At 50.2% G+C, this 19,863-nt stretch overlaps 1 protein-coding gene across 7 annotated transcripts in view; it reads right to left on the bottom strand.

The window, feature by feature from the left end:
• UNC13A (unc-13 homolog A) overlaps positions 1-19,863 on the bottom strand; it is a 62,873-nt gene that overhangs the window by 15,601 nt on the left and 27,409 nt on the right. For 3 of the 7 annotated variants that reach the window (XM_032315319.1, XM_032315301.1, XM_032315328.1), the window contains 25 exons: positions 17,868-17,946; positions 17,699-17,704; positions 17,176-17,247; positions 16,704-16,923; positions 15,913-16,140; positions 14,863-15,004; positions 14,570-14,739; positions 13,917-14,032; positions 12,734-12,897; positions 12,181-12,331; positions 11,813-11,881; positions 11,415-11,504; positions 11,064-11,198; positions 9,333-9,466; positions 7,991-8,076; positions 7,687-7,813; positions 6,832-6,928; positions 6,314-6,457; positions 5,448-5,531; positions 4,827-4,904; positions 4,517-4,605; positions 3,900-4,052; positions 2,596-2,719; positions 1,698-1,703; positions 92-130 (listed from right to left, as the gene is read on the bottom strand). In XM_032315319.1, coding sequence (XP_032171210.1) covers positions 92-130; positions 1,698-1,703; positions 2,596-2,719; positions 3,900-4,052; positions 4,517-4,605; positions 4,827-4,904; positions 5,448-5,531; positions 6,314-6,457; positions 6,832-6,928; positions 7,687-7,813; positions 7,991-8,076; positions 9,333-9,466; positions 11,064-11,198; positions 11,415-11,504; positions 11,813-11,881; positions 12,181-12,331; positions 12,734-12,897; positions 13,917-14,032; positions 14,570-14,739; positions 14,863-15,004; positions 15,913-16,140; positions 16,704-16,923; positions 17,176-17,247; positions 17,699-17,704; positions 17,868-17,946 — 2,803 coding nt within the window. The remainder of the gene's footprint in view (positions 1-91; positions 131-1,697; positions 1,704-2,595; positions 2,720-3,899; positions 4,053-4,516; positions 4,606-4,826; positions 4,905-5,447; positions 5,532-6,313; positions 6,458-6,831; positions 6,929-7,686; positions 7,814-7,990; positions 8,077-9,332; positions 9,467-11,063; positions 11,199-11,414; positions 11,505-11,812; positions 11,882-12,180; positions 12,332-12,733; positions 12,898-13,916; positions 14,033-14,569; positions 14,740-14,862; positions 15,005-15,912; positions 16,141-16,703; positions 16,924-17,175; positions 17,248-17,698; positions 17,705-17,867; positions 17,947-19,863) is intronic. The other 4 variants (XM_032315342.1, XM_032315333.1, XM_032315311.1 and 1 more) reach the window with 3 other exon arrangements.

Below are 19,863 nucleotides of genomic sequence, written 5' to 3' on the forward strand. Positions count from 1 at the left end.
CCCCAGCTGACCTTCCTACCCATGCACATGAACACACACATGCACCAGACACCAGAGCTCAGGACCTCAACACAGATGAGGCCCTCATTACCTTTTCTAATCCCTTGCCATGTTTTCTCAAGAGGGTGCCCTGCAGAGACAATGTCACAGGGTGATCAACCTGGCAAGCCATATGGGGTGGGAACCCAGGGTGATCACACATGTACTCATGGGGACAGGAGGTAAGGGGCATCTATATTGCACAGGGGGCTGATTGCTGGGTTGCATGGGAGAATGTGTGCATACCTTAATGACCATCTCTTAAAAAGCTATAAGAGAGTCTGAGAGATAGAAAAGAGAGAGGAGAAATAGAAATACATAGCCAGAGAGAAAGAAGAGAAGTCATTGCCAAAATATAACCCATTTACATTTACTGTATATATGTTTCTTGGGTCAACAGGAGATCAAACAGCCTTCAAATTCAGACAAACCTGAATTTGAAACCTGACTCTGGCATATGTTTACTATGTGGCCTTGAGCAAGTGACTCCTCCTCTCTGAGCATCAGTTTTCCTCATCTGCAAAATGGGAATAATAATATTCACCTCACTAAAAGGGTTGTCTTGAAGGTGGGCTATAAGAGCAACTATGAGATCTAGCATACAAAGCATCACCAATAAATGTGAATCCCTTTAGCTTCTTGCCCACAAACACAATGTCTGTTGTTGGGTATGCTGCCACCAAGTGGTTACAGCCAAAGATGCAGACTGCAGCTACCAAGGAGTGAGATGAGCACTTAGGAACTTTTGACAGGTGAAATCTTTTAATGGCCTGTCTTGTCCACAAAGGGGGACTCTGAGTGGTTTTATTGATCTCTGCCTACTATGTGTTTATATATTTCCACCAACAACAACAATATTAGCGCTAATTTAGTGAGCACGCCACAGGTAGTCATAGAGATGAGCACTTTAATGCATCATCCCATTTGGTTCTCACAACAACCCTCAGAGAGTTACTGCAGTTAACCCCTTTTTCCAGACAAGGAAATAGAGATTGGGAGGTGAAGTGACTTCCCAAGGTCACAGAGAGTGTGGCTGGGCTGGGATTTGACGCCAAGTCTGCCTGTCACCAAAGTCGTGAATACTGTTTCCCACCTGGGTGCCTGGGTGTGCGTCTGGGATTCATGTGGTCTTGTGATGGGAGTGGGAAGGTAGAGGTGGTGGTGGGGGGGGGGTCTGCGCTGAAGCTGAGTAGGGGGACCCGGGTGGTAAGAGCCTGTATTTTGGGTGGTTGCTAACAGTTCAGAGCCCAGAGGGGAGGCAGAGGGACTCCGTTGACTTTTAACCTTCCAGCTTTGGGGAGAGACCAATATCCTGGTGGAGTCTGAGCATGGGATTAGGGGTGAATTCCAACTAAAGGAAGAGGTCAGATGTGAAGGTGCTGGGCTCAGGGTTTGGGGTTTGGGAGCAGGAAAGCGCCTCTTCTGCACTTACAATGGGGCGGGGTGGTGGGCGTGGCCTCCCTCCCGCCAGGCCCCGCCCCCTCCCCATGCCCCGCCCCAGACAAACACAGGCACATCTAGGCGGAAAGTGGGACAGTGGGTGGGGGGCCGGTGGGTGAGGAGGGGGCACTGGGTGGGGGTGGATGCAGCCACGCGGTGGGCCGAGTCCAGACACAGAGCGGACGGACAGACAGACGGACAGAAGGGCCTCTACTTACGATCATCTGTCAGCCGCGATGGGGGCGGGTGGTGGGGAGGGGGGAATAAGTCACCATGAGTCTCCCAGGAAGGCCAGGGAGGGGGCGGAGACGGCACTGAAGGGGGGACCCCATGCCCCTGCCCAGCCCAGAGGAGACCGGCAGGTGACGGAGGTCCAAAGCCTCCCCACCATGATTGCCTCTTGGCACCCTGCCCACCCTCCCCAAGCCTCTCCCACCCCATCCCCAGGAATGTCTTCTCACTCTGCTGTGCCATCAGCCTGTGTGCCATTGCGGTCCTCAGGCCCCCACACCTCCCTGGAGGAACCCAAGTGCAGCCACACCCCTCCACAGATGTTCACCCAATCCCACCTGGAAGGCTGATCCCTGGGGAACAGGATCTCTGAGCTTCCAGAAGCATGGTCCTGATCCCTGGATGAATGCTGACCTCTGCTTGACCTCTCTGACTTTGGATGCTCTCTGTGACCTCTGACTGACCTCTAGGAGTCCTCTGTTCTATTGGTCTCTGATCTTTAAAGACCATGTATCTCCCCTCCTTTTCTCTTGATAGACCCTAAGAGCCCTCTGATGAAACCACTGACCCTTATGACCTCTGTGACCCCCAAGCTGACCTCTTTATGTTCTGGGTGATCTCTGACCTTCCTATGACCTCTTGACCCACATGTGACCTCTATGTCCCTTAGATACCTCTTAACTCTACTTGACTTCTTTGACATTTACATATCTGAACCATGAAGGAATTTTTTGGTTCTTTGATGACTTTTGGTTCATATGCGACCTCTCTGATCTTTGAATGGCCCCACTGACCTTTGAGCCCCAATGACTTTGGCATCAAGTTCTCTGGGCTCCCACAGGGGAGGTGGCCCAGGAATCCCCTATGGCCCCCTGTGGGCCTCACCGTCTGGTCAGTGAGGGGCGGCAGGACGATCGTCTTCTCCATGGTGTTCATGACCAGCTTCCATAACTCCTTTAGCACCCTTTTCAGCACCGTCTTCTCACAGATTTTGGCAAAAAGAGTCAGGCTGGAGGCAAGAGGCAGGTCTGAGAGATAGCCCAGCTGGCCCTAACCCAAAGACTGCCTTTCCCTCAACAAATGGGCAAGGCAGGAAAATGCTTCATGCACACACAAGAGGGCACAGAGCCTGTACAGGGACCCCTAAATGGGGTCTGAGGAGACCCCATTGATCAGAATGGTTTATTGGGGCTCTGATCTGTGACACACATTAAAAGTAAATGATGGCTGGATAAGTCAGCAGTGGCCAGGCTGGAAGAGGACTCAGCACCTGGAGGAAGGCCTGGGCCTTAGTGTGAGGACAATGGGGAGCCATGGAGTGCTCAAGAGAGACAGACGCAGACTTTCCTGTTCGAAAGAACAGAGTGAGGGGTAAACTGGAATAGGAAGGCTAGAGACTAGGGACTGTGAGGGGACTGAGGCCATGTTCAGGCAAAAAGGAAGGGAATGGTGGGAAGAGGGCAAACTTGAGAGGGTAAACAACAAAGAATGCATGATTGGATGCATGGGGGTTGACAGAGACAGAGTCTCTGTCTCTGATGGATCCACCATGATCCATCCAGCAAATGACCCACCCATCCACCAAACGATCCCTCCGCCAACGTTCTTTAATGACCCTTCCATCTTTTTGCTTCCCCTGCCCTGCTTCCTCCCTCCCAGCCATCCTTCTACCCATCCATCCGCCCATCCTCCATCCTCCCTCTCTCCCTTCTTTCCTTTCACCCATGCATCTATCCTCTCATCTACATTTCCATCCATTTATCTGTATTTCAGTGGATCCATCCATCCATCCATCCATCCATCCATCCATCCATCGATCCAGTTATTCATCCATTCAAATCCTTACCTAACTTCATCTACCCATCCACCTGTCCACCCATCCCTTCTTTTATCCATCTATCCTCCATCTAGCCTTCTAAGCATTTATCTTTTAATCTACCCATCAGTCTTCCCACCTATTTCTCATGTCATCTATCCATCCGACCACCATCCATTAACTCATGCGGAAGGACTCACCAGCCCATCCAACCATTCACCCACCCATCTTTCCATCCCTTCATACCTCCACCCCCACACCCATTCAAACCATCTAACCAGCAAACATGCCCTGAGTGTCCTCTCTAGGCCAGTCTCTAAGAACCCCATCCCTAACCTCTTCTGGCGGTCCCAGTCTACCCAGCCTGGCTTACTTGCTGTCCAGCAGGTCCATAATGGGTTGTAGCACATTGTCAGCATCCTGGGCCACGCTGCTGCAGGCACTGGCTGGCACATTGCCCGTGCCCTTCACCTGGCTGAGAATGTCGCCCATCTGCTTGACACACTCCTCAATGTGTGGCTGGAAGCTGGGGGCACAGAGGGGAGGAGCTCAGACCAGACTTTCCAGGCCTCCCAGAGAAAGGGCCAGAGGAGGCTTCAGAAGCTGACCATGGACCTTGGTGTTTTATCCTGAGCATCAAGGAGCCATGGCATATAACTGAGCAGGGGAGGGAGTGGTGTATGATAGCTGGATTGGGCACAGAGCTAAGACATTCACCTGTGCTGTTTATTTCACTGCACAGTCCTACCCAGATGCTATTATTATCATCATCCCCACTTTGCAGATGAGTAAACTGAGGTTCAGAGAAGTTAAATAACTCACCCAAGGCTACATAGCTAGCAAGTGGTGAAGCAAGGATTGAACTCAGCTCTGTCTAACTCCAAGCCTGAAGTCTTCACCACTACATCTGCTGAGTCTCTGGATGCCCCAGGCTCACAGGTCTCGGGCCTGTCCCCTCCTGTCTGCTCCCAGCCCTGGAGGTGTCCCCACCTGGTAGCAAAGACCCGGCTGAGCTCATCCAAGACATTGTTGAGTTTCACCTGGAGCTCCTTCAAGATGTCACTGGCCTCAGCATCAAGCTGAGGAGGGAAAAAGGACATCAGGTTAGATTTATAAAGCATCCACATAAATGGGGCATTTTCCCACCCAACACAGGGAAAGAGATCCCAAGGGACTAGGGAGGAAACAGGCACAGAAGATAGAGCTGCTTGCTTGGATTAGAGGCAGTGCTGAGATGGAATTCATCAGGGGACTGCAGGGATGGAGGGAAAGTGGCGACCCTACGTGGGGCTCGCCTCACCTCCTTCCCTCCCATGGCTTCGAACATCTTCTCTAGCTGCACGCGGAGCTGCTGAGTATTGTTCATGAGGATGCAGGGCTAGGGATGCAAACATAGCAGGGAGTCAGGGCTCAGGACCCCTCCTCAAAGCCTCCCCCATCCACTGCCAGGGACCCCAGGATGGTTTCAGGGTCTGGGTCCAGAGGAGGGCCCCATAGGGTCATTGGGAAATGGAAGACTGCATTTGGGACCCAATTCCTGGAAATATTAGGGTGGGGGGCTGGTTTCTGGAGATTAGCAGAGGGAAATAGGGCTCAAGTAACTTCTCCAGGGTGGGCTGGGATTCTGGGAATAGCAGGAAGGGGGGAGTTCCTGTCACATACCCACATTCTCCTACATGGGCTCAAAGCTTTGCGCACTTACATCCATACACCCTGAAGACTTCATTCACAACAATCAGACAATGACACACTGAAGGCATGTGCCCTCACCTCCAGATCACCCCCAATACATATAGTCAAGTACATGAATACACACAGTTAGACACACACAGATATAAGTATCAGGGCCCAGGGAAGGATGGAGACTTGGAGGTGCAGAGTGGGGCTGGGAGGGGACAGGATAGGGTCCCCCACAGGTCACCACTTTCTCCTTCTCCTTGGAGCAGTAGGAGGCGAAGTCCTTGGAGATGATGTCTGCATACTGGAGGAGCACATTACTGATGGTCTGGGGAGGACAAAGATAGGGAGTAAGAACAGGGGCTAGGGCTGGGCGGGTCCATCAAGAGCCACTAGTGAGATCAGGAATGAACCTGAATCCCTATGAGCACTCAAGATAGACCACTTGAATGAGTGAATTCACCCAGGATGACCCTCACAACCAACAGGAGGTACCACCAGGTAAAGAAGATTATTTTATGTAGACCTAGCTCTTTCACAGAGCAACCAACCATCACATGAGTCCAGCTCCAAACACAAGCATGACTGAACCCCAGATGGAATCCCAATTCCTACTTGCAGGAATCCCAATTCCTACTTGCAACCCAGCCTCAAGCCACTTAACTGGAACCCTCAACCCCAGTAAGATGGTCCCAACTTCCAAACTCACCCCAAATTCTACATAAATCCCAACACTCACTCCGACCTCCATGCCAAACTGAATCTCATACTAATAGTAACCCTAAACCCAAACCCAATCTCAACCCCATTTTCAGCCTTGATTCCAGCTGCAGATTCATCTCCAACTTTAACCACAACCCTGACCTCAACCCCAACCCCAACCCAAATGCTATCCCCAACCACAATCCAACACTGTTCTCAACCCCAACCCCAATCCCACTGATATCACCAACCCCAACTTTGACCTCAATCCCAAATTTGAACTCAATCCCAAATTTAACCCCAATCCTGACCTTGACCCTAATCCCAGTTTCAACTGCAACCCCAGCCTCGACCCTATCCCAATCCCTCACTTGGACTCCATCCCTAATCCCACCTGCACTCCCGCACCTTGGCAAAGCGCCTCATATAGTGCCCCACAATCTGGGGGTCAGGGCACTCGAGTTTCTTGATGATCTCAAAGCTCTGGTTGAGCTGGGAGAAGACGTCCACCACAGAGCAGGAGAATAGGGCATGCTCTGAGGTCTGCTGGAACTGCAGTGAGAAAGAAGCCAGGAAGGAAGAGAGGAGTCAGAACCAGACAGTCCCCACCATCTAACCCTCCTGCTTTCCATGGGGAGAACCAGAGACCAACTGCCCTGGGTGAGGCGAATAGTGTGCAAGGATGACTAAGAGGTAGACACAGAGGCGACGAGGAAGGAGGGGCTCCCAGCTTGAACTTGCATTCATTTGTTGAATGAACAAAACACTTTCAACACTATGAACAAGACGAAGATGGTGGCCACCTTTCAGAGACTGGCTTCATCTCAAGAGCAATTTTTGACCCCATACTGGATCCCAATGGACCCCAGAGGGAGTGAGGCCACTGTGAGCAGACTAGGGGCTTGATCATGGGCCAATCTCCTTACCCCATCCTTCTTGTCTCGTTCCAGGGCCCCGTGCAGGAAGTCCCGGGACACCTCCTCATTCTCATCCAACCACTGTATGACAAAGGGCTCAAACCACCTGGAATAGAGAGCATGGGTGGGGGTCTTGCCACCTCTTGTCCCCTAACCCTCTGCTTTGCCTAGCTCTGAATGGTACTTGGGCAGGTCCTTCTCTCCCTTGAACTCACACTGTGTCCTTTGCGTGGGTACCCCCTGCTTTCCTACCCCACCACGTCTCAGTTACTTCAGCCATGAAATAGACCTTGTGACACTGTCACAGCAAGCCTCATACTCGCAGGATTCATGGTTCAGATAAAATACCCATGGACAACTGGATTTCCTCTCTGGGATCCCATTTACCTGTACAACAGAGAAGAATCTATCTCACAGTGCTACTGTGAGCAGTGATTGACACAACACATAGTAGGCCCTTGGTCAATGGTGACCACCATCCTGCTCTCCAACGCAGCTCATGAGTCAGACATCCAGAGTTCAAATCCTGGCCCCATCACTTATTAAATGTTACCTTGGGCAAGCCCTTCAGCATTAAACTCTTCATTTTCTCATCCACAAAATGGAAATTATAATGCCCTCATCTTATAGAATCCTTGTCAAAGGATAAATGAGAAAAAGCACTGCTCAATGCAGTTCCTGATATTTAGACAATAATTGTCTGGGCTATGGGAACCCATAGTCCAATGACTGAAAATAGAGAATGCCAGGATTGTACCCCACTACGCCCTTGGTGTCCAAAGAACTCTGAGTAGGTCAGCCCTCATCTCTGGGCCTCAGTCTAGCTGTCTGTGCTACGGTTCTGGCTTTGGGCAAGGGACTTACGCAGGGTACTCAGGCACGCGGTCCTTGAAGGCAGGAAGCTCTGCCACATACTCATTGTACAGCCACTTGACCTTGAAGTGTAGGTTCATGTAGTCAGCACTCTTGCATAAACGATGCTTGTCATGCTCTGGTAGGGGGAGAATGAAAGTCTCCACCCTCTGTCTTGGCAGCACCAGCTCTCACCATCACAGGCGTCCAACCTCAAGCTTGAGGTTCCAGGATGCTCACAGCCTTGCAGGGGATACTACTGAGGCACAGCTACCTGCTGTAGCCAGGGTAGCAAACATGGGGATGGGGTACTCACCCTCCATGGCATACTTCATGTCCTGGGCAAACAGGTTCCACATCACTTCGGCACTGATTTTACCCACATTCAACTCCTGGGGAAACCTAATGAAAGTCATGGAAGTATGAAACCTTGGCAGAAGGAAGCAGGATGGCGAAGGCTGCTTTGGCCTTCCTAGCCCAGAGGGTAGTACGGGACAGACAGTTCTGGATTCAAGCTCCCCCAAAGCCACTGACTTTCTGAGTGACTCAACTGAAGCCTTGCTTCTCCTTGAGCCTCCACCTGTCTATTTTGCCATCCCTTCATCCATTCATTCACCCAGTCATTCACCTTCCTACCCATCCATTCACTCACCCATCTGTCTATCCATCTATCCATCCAACCATCTATCCATCCATTCCTTTATTTAACCATTCATCCTTCCACCAATCTATCCATTCATCCACCTACTCATCCACTCACCCATCTCCCCATCCATCCATCCATCCATCCATCCATCCATCCATCTCTCCATCCAGTCAGCCATCTGTCCATTCCTTTACTACTCATTCATCCTTCCACCAATCTACCTACCCATCCACCTATTCATCCAACCATCTACCCATCCATCTGTTCATCTCCCCATTCAATCATATCTCCATCCATCTGCCTGTACTTCCATCCACTCTTCAGTCCATCCATCCCAAATCCCTGATCTTAACTGAATATCTAACTAACCAAGAGATACTGGCACACTCAAGTTAGAAGCCTCGCTAGCACTCGGGGAAAAATAAGACACAACAGTTCATTCAGTTAACAAAGATGAAAATTCTACAGATGTATAAACCTATAAACCAAAACTGTGTACATACTCACACACAATTACATAATATACAATATTGTATATTGAAGTGCATTCCACAATTGTATGCATATACAATATACAATTAAACCCAAAGGCACAACTATACACAGAATTATACCCCCACAAAATATATAATGCAATTTAAATGTAAAACATTTAGTAGAGTATCTAGCACATAGTAAATACTTGAGCAACAGTGTCCCTTGTTATTTATAAACTCACACACATAAACAAAATTATATACATATGTACACATTGTTATTCACACAAATCAACACAAACAAAATACATGTTTGATTATACCAGTGATTTTATACATACACACAATTTTATGTTTATGTTTACAAATTATGCCCTATTTCATTCTGGCACAACCACACCTATAGTTGCCTCCACACACACATCATTTTATGTGTAATTAGACATGATCACCTTTACACATAAAACACAAAATTGTATACACATACACACACACGATGACCTCCAGAGAGTTAACTGCACAGATACACAACTCACTGGTTGAGGCAGGGAGTGTAGGAATTCTTGTCTTCCTCAATGATGGACACTATGAGAGTAATCAGCTTGGACCAGAAGTCAAGGTTCTTGATGCTGGGTCCCTGTTCCTCTGGGGGAACTTCTCCCTTCTTGGCCTAGAGTGGGGAAGTGGAAACATTGGGCAATGGTGTCCATGGGTAGGTGCCTCAGTTAGTTCATTATTGGGGGGACAGAAGGTTAGTGAGGAAAGGGTCCCATTAACACATGGGTGGTTCAGGTAAGAGAGCTATATGAAAAAGAACTGAATTCATTAAACTGGCCCAAACAATTCATGCCCATGCAGCTCAACAAATCTTAATTAGACTCAACTCATAAAAGTGAATAGAACTGAATTTAGTTGAAAAAAACTGAAGCCCACTAAACCAAATGGAACTGCAATGAATGCCAATCAGGCCCATTTAGCTTAACAGATGGAGATTCTCAGAATTAATTCAATGAAACTGAACTTGGGCCAATTATACTGAGTATAGTGGAATTAAACTTAACTGGATTGAATTAAACTCAAATGAATTCAATTGGATTGAACCTAATCAACTCATCCAAAATCAACATTATCCTAAGTCAAAATAATGGAAATAAATTGTCTTGAACTCAACCCAACTAACTTAATCTAATTCAACTCAACTGAGTCGTCAGTCCAGTCCAACTCTACCTACTCAACTGAACCTAACATATTCAGGCCAGTTCAACCCAACTGCAGCCAATCAGTGAACACAAATGTAGCTAAATTCAACTGAAATGAGCCCAACTCAACCCAACTCAAGTGAACTCAACTATATTAACCCAACAACCCAGCTCATCCTCACTCAAGCTAAATCAACCCAGTCAAGAATAACTTCAAATCAACTGAATATAAATAAATGGATTTTTATTAAGTGAAACCCAGTTTAATCCAACTCAGTTCTGCTCATGAACTAGCCAAGAGTAATTTTAAGTCACCTGTACAGAAATAAATGGAACTAAACTGTTTATAGAACTAAACCCAACCCAATTTAATCTAGAGAACCTCAACCCAATTCAATTAAAAGTGACTTGATTTCAACTCAGTTTGACTTCAATTTGAAGTCAACTGAATGTAAATAAACAGAATGAAATAAAATATCACTAAAGTGAGCTTATGTGTTATCGTCTATCAGAAGCCCAAGGTGAAGTAGGGGCCACCTTAGCTCCCAGAGTCTCCTGCAATTCCTCCATCCCAGAGCTAATCACCCTAGGTTATGAATTTCAGTGTATATATATTTCCCTTCTAAAATGGTATGAACTCCTTGAAACCTTACTGACAATCCTGGCATTATGTGTCTAGATAAACAAACACATGTTGAAAGATCTCAAATAAATTGAATTGAAATGGCCCAAACTCAATTCTACTCAAGAAATTAAATTCAACTCAACATTTATTGAATAGTGATTCTATCCCAGGCAAACTGCATGCCAAACTCAACTAAGTTTAACTAAAACTGAACTTACTGAATATCTATTGTATATCAGGTGCTAAACACTTACTTATATTTTATCTGAAGATAGCATCTCATTAAATTTTCTCCTCAATTCTGAGATAAGGTTTTACAACCCCATTTTACAGAGGGAAATACTGAGACTCAGTTAAATCACTTGATAAGTGGCAGACCTGGGACTTAGGCCAAGGTCAGGTTGGTATCCCCTATTCTATTCTGTTTTATCTGGGGTCCTCACCGGGTCTGTCTGGTACTCCCGACTATAGAGTTCATGACAGTTGTTGAAGATGTACTCATAAGTAGAGTTGAGGCAGGCTTTCACACAGTCTTTCACCACCTGGCTGGCTCGGGGTGGGCTCTGGAGTTCTTGCACCTAGAGGGAGGGTGAGAGGCACAAGTCCGCACAGCTGGAACAGGAGGTACCAGGAAGTGGCTACAAGTGGTTACGGGTTTAAGGAAATGTCGCAGTATGAAAGCAGAGGGTCACTGAGAAAGGGCACTATTCTCTAGGAGAAACCTTACTTGATTAGGATCTAAGAGTGTTAGAAAATGCCTGTTGGAGACTAATGGGACTGGGTCTCCTTCTTACCTTCATCCGAAAGAATGTGATGCTGGTGAGAAGGTCCACAGTGGATTTGAGGTCCTGGAGTCTCTCTGGGCTGCTGGCTGGGAAATTATTCTGTTGGAAGGGAGAAGAGAGGTGGGTTTATAGAAGAGGGTTGGGTGGGGGGAGACTGTTTTAGGGGAAAGGCAAGAGACCCCCAAGTTTTAGGAAGTATGTGAGGGTCCATGAGAACACCTTGGAGCAACCAGGGGGTTCTAGTTGGATGCACATTGGGCAGGTGCAGCCCACATATGTGTACTCATGTCAAAGGCACACATTCCACATGTTAAGATGGGTCCTCCCATGTGCACATGGGCTGGGAGCTCCCCCCTACGGGCACACATGTGTAGGAGCAGGCAAGTCATCATGCATGTACTTCTCACCCGATACATGGAGAGGTCGATCCGCAGGGAGTTGTGCAGCTGGTCCAGGAGTTTGACAAAGCGCTCTTTCTGAGGAGGGAAGAGAGGGGATGAATGGAAGCAGGGACATGGGGTTCAAGTGTAGCAGCTAAAGCTGGCTGCCATATTGGGTAAGTGCTTACTATACACTAAGTGCTCCCCTATCTGAACCCTCATAATATCCGTTTCCATTCTACAGAGGGGTAAACTGAGGCTTAGAGAGGGCAAGTGACTGGTACAAAGTAACACACTAAGTCAGGTCCAGGTTGGAGACCAGGGAGTCACACGCGGTGTGACCAGCACAGGGTTGGGCTCTCCTTCCTCCCCCAGCCCCAGTCCCTGGGACTGACCCCAAAGTTGGAGGCAGCAAAGCGGTCAGAGGCGGATACGTTGGTGGAGGCGGTGGTGTGCGCGTAGTAGGCATTGATGTTGGCGAGCAGGGTGCTCATGACGGCGGGCACCCCAGGACACATGTACTTGGAGGAGAGGCAGGCAAAGTGGCTGGTAGGAGGGAATGGGAGAAACTGGGCCTGGCATCCAGCCAGGACAGGCAGTGTTCCCCCCCAGAACGCCTCCAAGACAGCATCTGTGAGTGGCTCCCTCTGACCCTCAAACCATTCCCTCTGATTGTGTCTGATTGTGTCTTCCAAGTTTCTCTCTGTCTCCTCTCTGGGTTGCCCTATCTCTGCTCTACCTCTGATTCTCACCCCATCACTTCAGCTCCTAGAAATGGCACTTTTCCAACCTCCAGGGGATTACAGAATGCCCATCAAACCCACATCCTCTTTGGCTCCTTCTCCCAAGAACCCTTCCATTACTAGGTCTGCCAGGGTCCACTTGGTGGCCCTCTCAGCCCAGTTTCCTGCACCTTGCCCTCCCGTCCACCCCAGCCTGCAGCCTCACGTCATGGCTTGGTAGATGGACTCCACACCATAGCGCATGGCAAATTCATCCACAATCTCCTGGGCTGTCTCATCATAGTAAACCTTCCAGGCGTCATCACCCTTGGCGTCTGGGATCTTCACAACCCCATTGTTCTGCACGTCTGTCACGAAGTGGAACAGGTTCTGCCACCAAGATGGAGAAGGCATCATGAAAAGCACATCGAGACACAAGGGGTCAGAGATCCCAGGTCTGGGGAAGCTTACATCATCCATTCATTTATTCATTCATTTATTTGTCTATTCTTCCATCCATCCACCACCTACCAATTCATTCAACTACCAAAAATTCCACCGGGCAAATCACCCATCCTTGTGACACTTCACCCACCTGGCCACCCATCCATTTACCTATCCATCTACTCATTCACTCAGAGATCCAGCTACCCCAGAATCCACCTATCCACTCCTCTATGCTTTCTTACATCCATCCATCCACCCATCTATCTCACCTTCCATCTGTCTGCCTGCTCATTCATTCATTCACCCACACACCCACCCATTCATCTTCCCAAAATCTCATCCATGCACTAGTCCTCCCTTCTAATAATCCAACCACACATCCATCCACCCCCTATAACTACCCACAGCTTAATGTGTCCATACAGCAATTCATCTATCCACCCATCCAACCATCCATCACCTATTTATCTACCCATCAATTCATCCATCCATTCATCAATCATCCATCTTTCTACCCATCCACCTAACCATCTGCCCCCAAATTTACTCATCCACTCATCTCTACTTCCAACAGTTCAACCACATATCTGTCTGTCCACTCATCCTTTTATCCGCTCATTGTCTATTTGTCCATTCAATCCTTTACTCATTCAACGAACTGAATTATCTCCAGGAGACCCCTGTTCAGGTCTGGAACAGATGGGAGACCCGGAGCTGTGTAGTGAGAGTCTGCCTGGAAGTCAGGGAGGGCTTCCAGAAGGAGGGGACCCTGAAGCTGGCTGGATAAGGAGGAGTTTTCCAGGCAGAGCGAATGACATGGGGGACAGTCTTAGAGGCCCAGGGAGTGTGGATGGTGTGGCCGGAAAGAGGAAGGTAGAACTAGGGCAGGCAGGAATGGTAAGTGGAGGCAATTTGGGAGATCTCAGTGAGCTCTGAAGGCAGGGAAGAGCAGCGGGCCTCACCTCATGCAGACAAGTGTACTGGACATGGTACGGGGCCACCTTTTCCTCGCCTTTGATCTCCACACTGATGTGTAGCCGGATGGCACCCGATACAGCAGATTTGTCAGTCCGCTTGTCTGGAAAACAGAAATGGATGGCTGCAGCAGAACTTTCCAACACAGCCTGGGGTATTTTAATGTATGCATGACTGTAGCCCTCCTGGACTCCCTGAGATTAAGACCTGGGTATCTTCTCAGATTGGTTCTTTAAGCTTGTGCCATTCCTATTAGCCTAGAAATTGCTAGGTCATATCTCTTCCTTCAACTAGAACTCCAGACCTTGCTTCCAGTTAAATTCCCGAGTCTGCATCTTCCTCTTTAACCAGGAGCCCTAGGCCCTGCTTCCCCTATCAGATCAAGAGCTCCAGAATCCATTCATCTTAGACAGGATTCCTGGGTCTGTGCCTTTCTCCTCAAACTAGGATCTCCAGGTCTTGCTTCCCGCCCCATCAGATTGGGCCTTATAGCCCCCGCCTCCCCCATCAGATACAACTTTACAGCCACTGCCTTCCCCATCAGATTGGGCTCCTAGACTAATTCCTCCTGACACTCGTTCCCCGATTTGGCTCCCTGGGGTGCCCTCCCTGTCCCTTGCAGAACACCACCCATGCTCACCCAGGTTGTACCACACGTCCATCTCGCCGCTGAGTGTCCGCACCTCGATGATCGTCTGTCCCAGGAAGTCATCAGATTCCCTCTTAAACCGCTGCTTCACACGGGATTTGATGTCATCATCCTCATCCCAGACACGCACTTTGATTCGGTCTGAGGAGTTGTGACATTCACTGCAGGGCGGGGGGAGGCGGAGGCTGGAGTCAGGTGGCAGGCACAGCCTGGTCTTGGAGCCCCTTCAGCTGCCCCAGCAGAGAGCTCCCCTGGGGGGCCCAGGGGTTCAGCCAGGCACTTACAAGTGGAAATTTTCCTCCCACACAGGATTCAGGTTCCCATAGATGGTTTTTGTCCGTTTCTTGGTCTTCCCAACCTGGACAGTGACATAGGGGTCACTGGATCCCGTCTTGTCCTTTGCCTGCAAGCCCTGGGCACAGACCACTGTAAGACAAAGACAAATACAAATAGGGCCTCAAGGAGTGAGGTGGCTGAGAAGGGTTACTGCCACACGCTCCAGGTTTCTTGCTGGAGACACCTGTGACATGGTCTGAGGGCTTTGTGCTGAGGAGCCCCTGGGGACACCCACAAGATCTGAAGGGCTTGCTAGAGAGTTAACACCCAGGGAGCCCTCATCTGATTCAGAATGGGAACGTGGCCCAGGACCACCCCTGGATAGGGACATTCTATACATTGTTGTGAAATCTCCAGCAGGACTGAGCTTACAGTTGCTGAGGGAGTCACCTGCAGGGCTCCTTCCCTACCTGCTCCCAGACTTATGTCTCCACCTGCACTGGGGCTTCCTGGGGCCACCTCCTGGATACCCATTGCCCTGAAATCCTCATCTTGGCGTCTGCTTTCAGGGAAACTTGAATGAGTTTGGACACTAAGGCCCCCACCCCTGAGTAGGACCACTCTGCTGTGTGAGCTCAACACTGTCCCCCAGTGGTCCCAGGGGCTGGGGGTGGGGCACACAGGTCTGAGCCCCAGTTGTCCACAGCACTGCGGGATCATTGGCACCCTGTGTGGGGCTCCATCCCTCCCAGTCTCACTTCCCAACTCCCACTTCTCTACTCTCAACTGGGCTGCATCACCCCACAAATAAACAATGTGCCCTCAACTCCTCTTCTTGGAGTCTGATTCTGGGGGCAGGGGGCACCAACCAAGACAGAGTGTCATGCGCTCACATTTGGAGGCATACATTCCCCCCCGGGGAGCACCAATACACACATGGACATGGAAAAAACACGGACACACTCAAGTACACTCAGCAAAGGGAAGAGCCATAGAAGGAAACACAGGGGGCTGAGAAGAAGGGGCCCTGCGGCCACCCCCAACCCCTGCGGCCTCACCAGTGATGCTGATCTTGGCCGACCACTTGGATGTGCCGTCCAGCACGCTCTGCTTGACCGCCTTCATCTGCTGCGTATGCGCGGTCTTGGTCACGGCGAAGATCTCCTGGATGAGCTCGAAGATCTCGGGTTTGTTGCGCTCCCGGATCTTCATGCGGTCCTTGAGCACCATGATGATGTTCTGCGTCCGGTCCTCTGCCCCGTGCTTGGAGCTCTTCTCCGCGGCCCCTGTGGACGCACACAGCAGTCACTGTCCAGAGTGCGCTCCCTCACCGCTGGGAGAAACCCAACTCCCATTCCAAAACTTCCTCGGCTGTGGCCAAGGGTACTTGAAGCCGTGGGGGCTCAGGTGACTCACCCCCCCCCCCCCAAAGCTAGAGCTCCTAAGAACTTTCTACCTGCTCTCTGAATCCTCCTACCCATTTACCCATCAGTCCCCACTAGTCTACGTGAGTCTCCTCCCTCTCTGAATCCCCATCTTCTGCCAAGACCTCGCCCGTTCTCTGACTCCTCCCCCCACGCTGAGCCCCCTCCTTCCCGAGCTAACCCTAGTCCTAACCCATTTTTCTCCAGGGGAACCGCTGACTCTCAGTAAGCCCATCCCTTGCACAGTTCAGCTAGTCCCTGCGCCCCGCGCCACTACTTCCTGACTCTCTCACATCTCCTTTCCCCTCCTCTCGCCCCAACCCTCCAGCCAAGGAGTCCGGCCTTGGTTCTTGCCCCGCCCCCCCCCCACCTCCGTGGAGCCCCGCCCCTACCCCGGGGCCCCGCCCCTCCAGCCCCGCGCTCACGCTGCAGGCAGTCTGCATTGAGCAGGTCTTGGCACTTCTCGTGGCACTTGACACCGCACTCGGTGCAGCGCATGCCCTGCCTTGCGATGCCCCACAGCAGCCCCTCGCACTCGTAGCAGTAGGTGGGCGTGGTGGCCGTCCACACCTCGAAGTTGTGCGGCGTCGTGCAGGAGATGGGATAGATTAAGGCTTGCAGGGTCTTCTTGTAAACGTGGTTTTTCTGAGGGGAAGGAGCGGGGAGGCATGGGGCGCTGTCCTGCCCCGCCCTCACCCCTTTGCTGAGTATAATACACCGTGGGACCACGGTTCCTGGGCACAGATCATGTCGGCAGGATGTTGCACAACCCAGTTCTGGAAACCAGATTATGGGGAGCTAGGAATGCCTGTCTCTGCCACACTCTCCCTTCCTCCTCCTCCAGGAAGCCCCAGCCCAGCCCACCCCTCAACAGTGGAAGGGGAGGGCCCCACGCACCAACTCCTCGTTGTTCAAAGTGCTGGAGGCCAAGGCCGAGGTGATGCCTGCTTTTCTGGACTGGACCAGGGACTAAGGCAGGGAAATCACCCAGGGAGTCACAGGGGTCGATTCACACCCATGGGGTTGTCACCACAAGCAGAATCCACAGCCACCAGCCACGGATTGAAGCCACAGCCACGAAGAGGAAACAGGTCACAGCAGCAGGAGCAGAGCCAGCAAAGAATTGGAAAGTGACAGAGACTCTGGGTTAGAAGGGACCCTGGAAGGTGTGCAGCCTCACACCCCTGACTCACCCCCCTCCCCACCAGACTCAGGAGCTGCACTTGGCATGATCTCCAGCCACTCCAGGAACCAAGGTCGGGAGTCACCTGCTCTCTCTCCCATCCATAAACTGCAGGACATGACAGGGTCATCCCTCCCAGAACCCATGGGTTGGGGCCAGTTGAAAGATCCTAGTTGTGTCGGGGAGTGATTCCTGGAGAAGAGACAGAGACTAGAGGCCGAGGTCACCATCACTCACCATGGCCTGAAGTGTCCATGCAGCAGGTAGGGTAGAAATCAGATTACATTAGTCCCAGAGAACACCTTGCCAGCTCCCAGTCCCAGGTCTGCCATGGGCAGTTGTGCAGATTGAGCACTGCTTATGGCAGAACTGCTCTGCGGGGGGAGGAGAGGGCATAGGCGCTCACCAGGTCGCTCACGAGTGGAATGGGCTTCCTCTTGCGGATGTCTGGCATGCTGTCAATGATGATGAGGCCACCTCCAGGGCTGCAAGACATACACAGGGATGTCAAGGGCCCGGGCTTCCCTCCTTCCTCCAACAGGCATCACTTGAGGCCCGGACATCACTTGATCTCCCTGGGTATTAAAGGTTGAATTGTGTTTACCAAAAAGATACATTTAAGTCCTAGCCCCCTTGAACCTCAGAATGTGCCCTTATTTAGAAACGGTGTCATTGGGGTGCCTGGGTGGCTCAGTGGGTTAAGCCTCTGCCTTCGGCTCAGGTCATGATCTCAGGGTCCTGGAATTGAGCCCCGCATCAGGCTCTCTGCTCAGCAGGGAGCCTGCTTCCCCCTCTCTCTGCTTGCCTTTCTGCCTACTTGTGATTTCTCTCTCTGACAAGTAGATAAATAAAATCTTTAAAAAAAAAAAACAAAAGAAAGAAATACGGTCATCACAGATAAAATTAGTTAAGATGAGGTCACACTAGATTAGGTGGACCCCTTTATAAAAGAGAGACAGCAACGTGACAAGAGGCAGAGTTTAGAGTGACACATCTACAAACCAAGGAATCCTGAGGATTGCCAGCAAGTACCAGCAGCTAGCAAGGCAAGAACAGGATCTCCCCTACAGGTATCGGAGGGAGTAGGGGCCAGCCAGCAACTTGATTTTGGACTTCTGACCTCCGGAACTGTAGAAGAATCGATTTTTGTTGTTTTAAGCTACTCGTTTGTGGTAGTTTGTTATAGTGGCCCTGGGGAATGAAGATACTAGATGTCAGCTTCCTCATCTGGGAAATGGGGAGATGATGCTGTTGCCTAAATTTAAAGAAAATTTGAATTAAGCAAAACTAAATAATATACTAAAGATATTCATGAAACATTTCCTTTTATGAATATCATAAAGATATTCATGAAACCTTCTGAAACCTTTCAGAATTGGAAATAGATATGTGTATTTAAAATCTATTCTGGGGACGCCTAGATAGCTCAGTCGGCTAAGCATCTGCCTTTGACTCAGTCATGATCCCCGGACTCTGGGATCTAGCTTGCTCAGCTGGGAGCCTGCTTCTCCCTCTGCCTGTCCCCTCCACTAGTGCACTCTCTCACTCTCAAATAAATAAAATCTTAAAAAAAAAATCTATTCTGGAATGGGGCACCTTGGGTGGCTCAGTCAGTTAGGTGTCTGGCTTCAGCTCAGGTCATGATCCTAGAGTCCCAGAATCGAGCCCCATGTTGGGGTAACTGCTTGGCAGGGAGTCTGTTTGTCCCTCTCTCCCTGCTCGTGCTCTCTCTCTCTCTCTCAGATAAGTAAATAAAGTCTTGGGGCACCTGGGTGGCTCAGTCATTAAGTATCTGCCTTCGGCTCGAGTGGTGATCTCAGGATCCTGGGATCGAGTCCCACATTGGGCTTTCTGCTCAGCGGGGAGACTGCTTCCCTTCCTCTCTCTCTGCCTGCCTCTCTGCCTATTTGTAATCTCTGTCAGTCAAATAAATAAATAAAATCTTAAAAAAAAAAAAAAAGCTGATGGGAAGAGAGGAACTGGAAATCTAGGCTATGGCCTCTTGGCAGTGTTGGCATGGCTGGTGGATCTGAAGGAGCTCTGTGCCCTGTACAAATTCACTTTACTGAGAGCTGCTCTCATCTCAAAGAGGGTTCAGGTGTGGCTCCTCCCCAGAAGCTTCTCATTGTTCAATGAGAGAGATGCCTGGCAGCCAATGACTCCTGACAAGCCCTGGGATGCTATTCGAACGCTCCAGCAGGCAGAGGTGTGCTGATTCCTGAACTACACCTGTGCCTGGCTGCTTCCCCGGCTTGGCCCTGCCTGCCTCACAGATTTTTCTTAAGGGCACTTCCTGCATAAAGCACGCGTACATCCCCGTGTCAGTCCCTGCGTCCTGGGCTCCCCACCCAGGACACCTGCTCATCTGGGAGCGGCAGCTTCTGTCTTCATGCCTTTGTGTG

The sequence above is a fragment of the Mustela erminea genome, chromosome 1 (genome assembly GCF_009829155.1).
Source record: "Mustela erminea isolate mMusErm1 chromosome 1, mMusErm1.Pri, whole genome shotgun sequence".
Taxonomy (NCBI): Eukaryota; Metazoa; Chordata; class Mammalia; order Carnivora; family Mustelidae; genus Mustela; species Mustela erminea.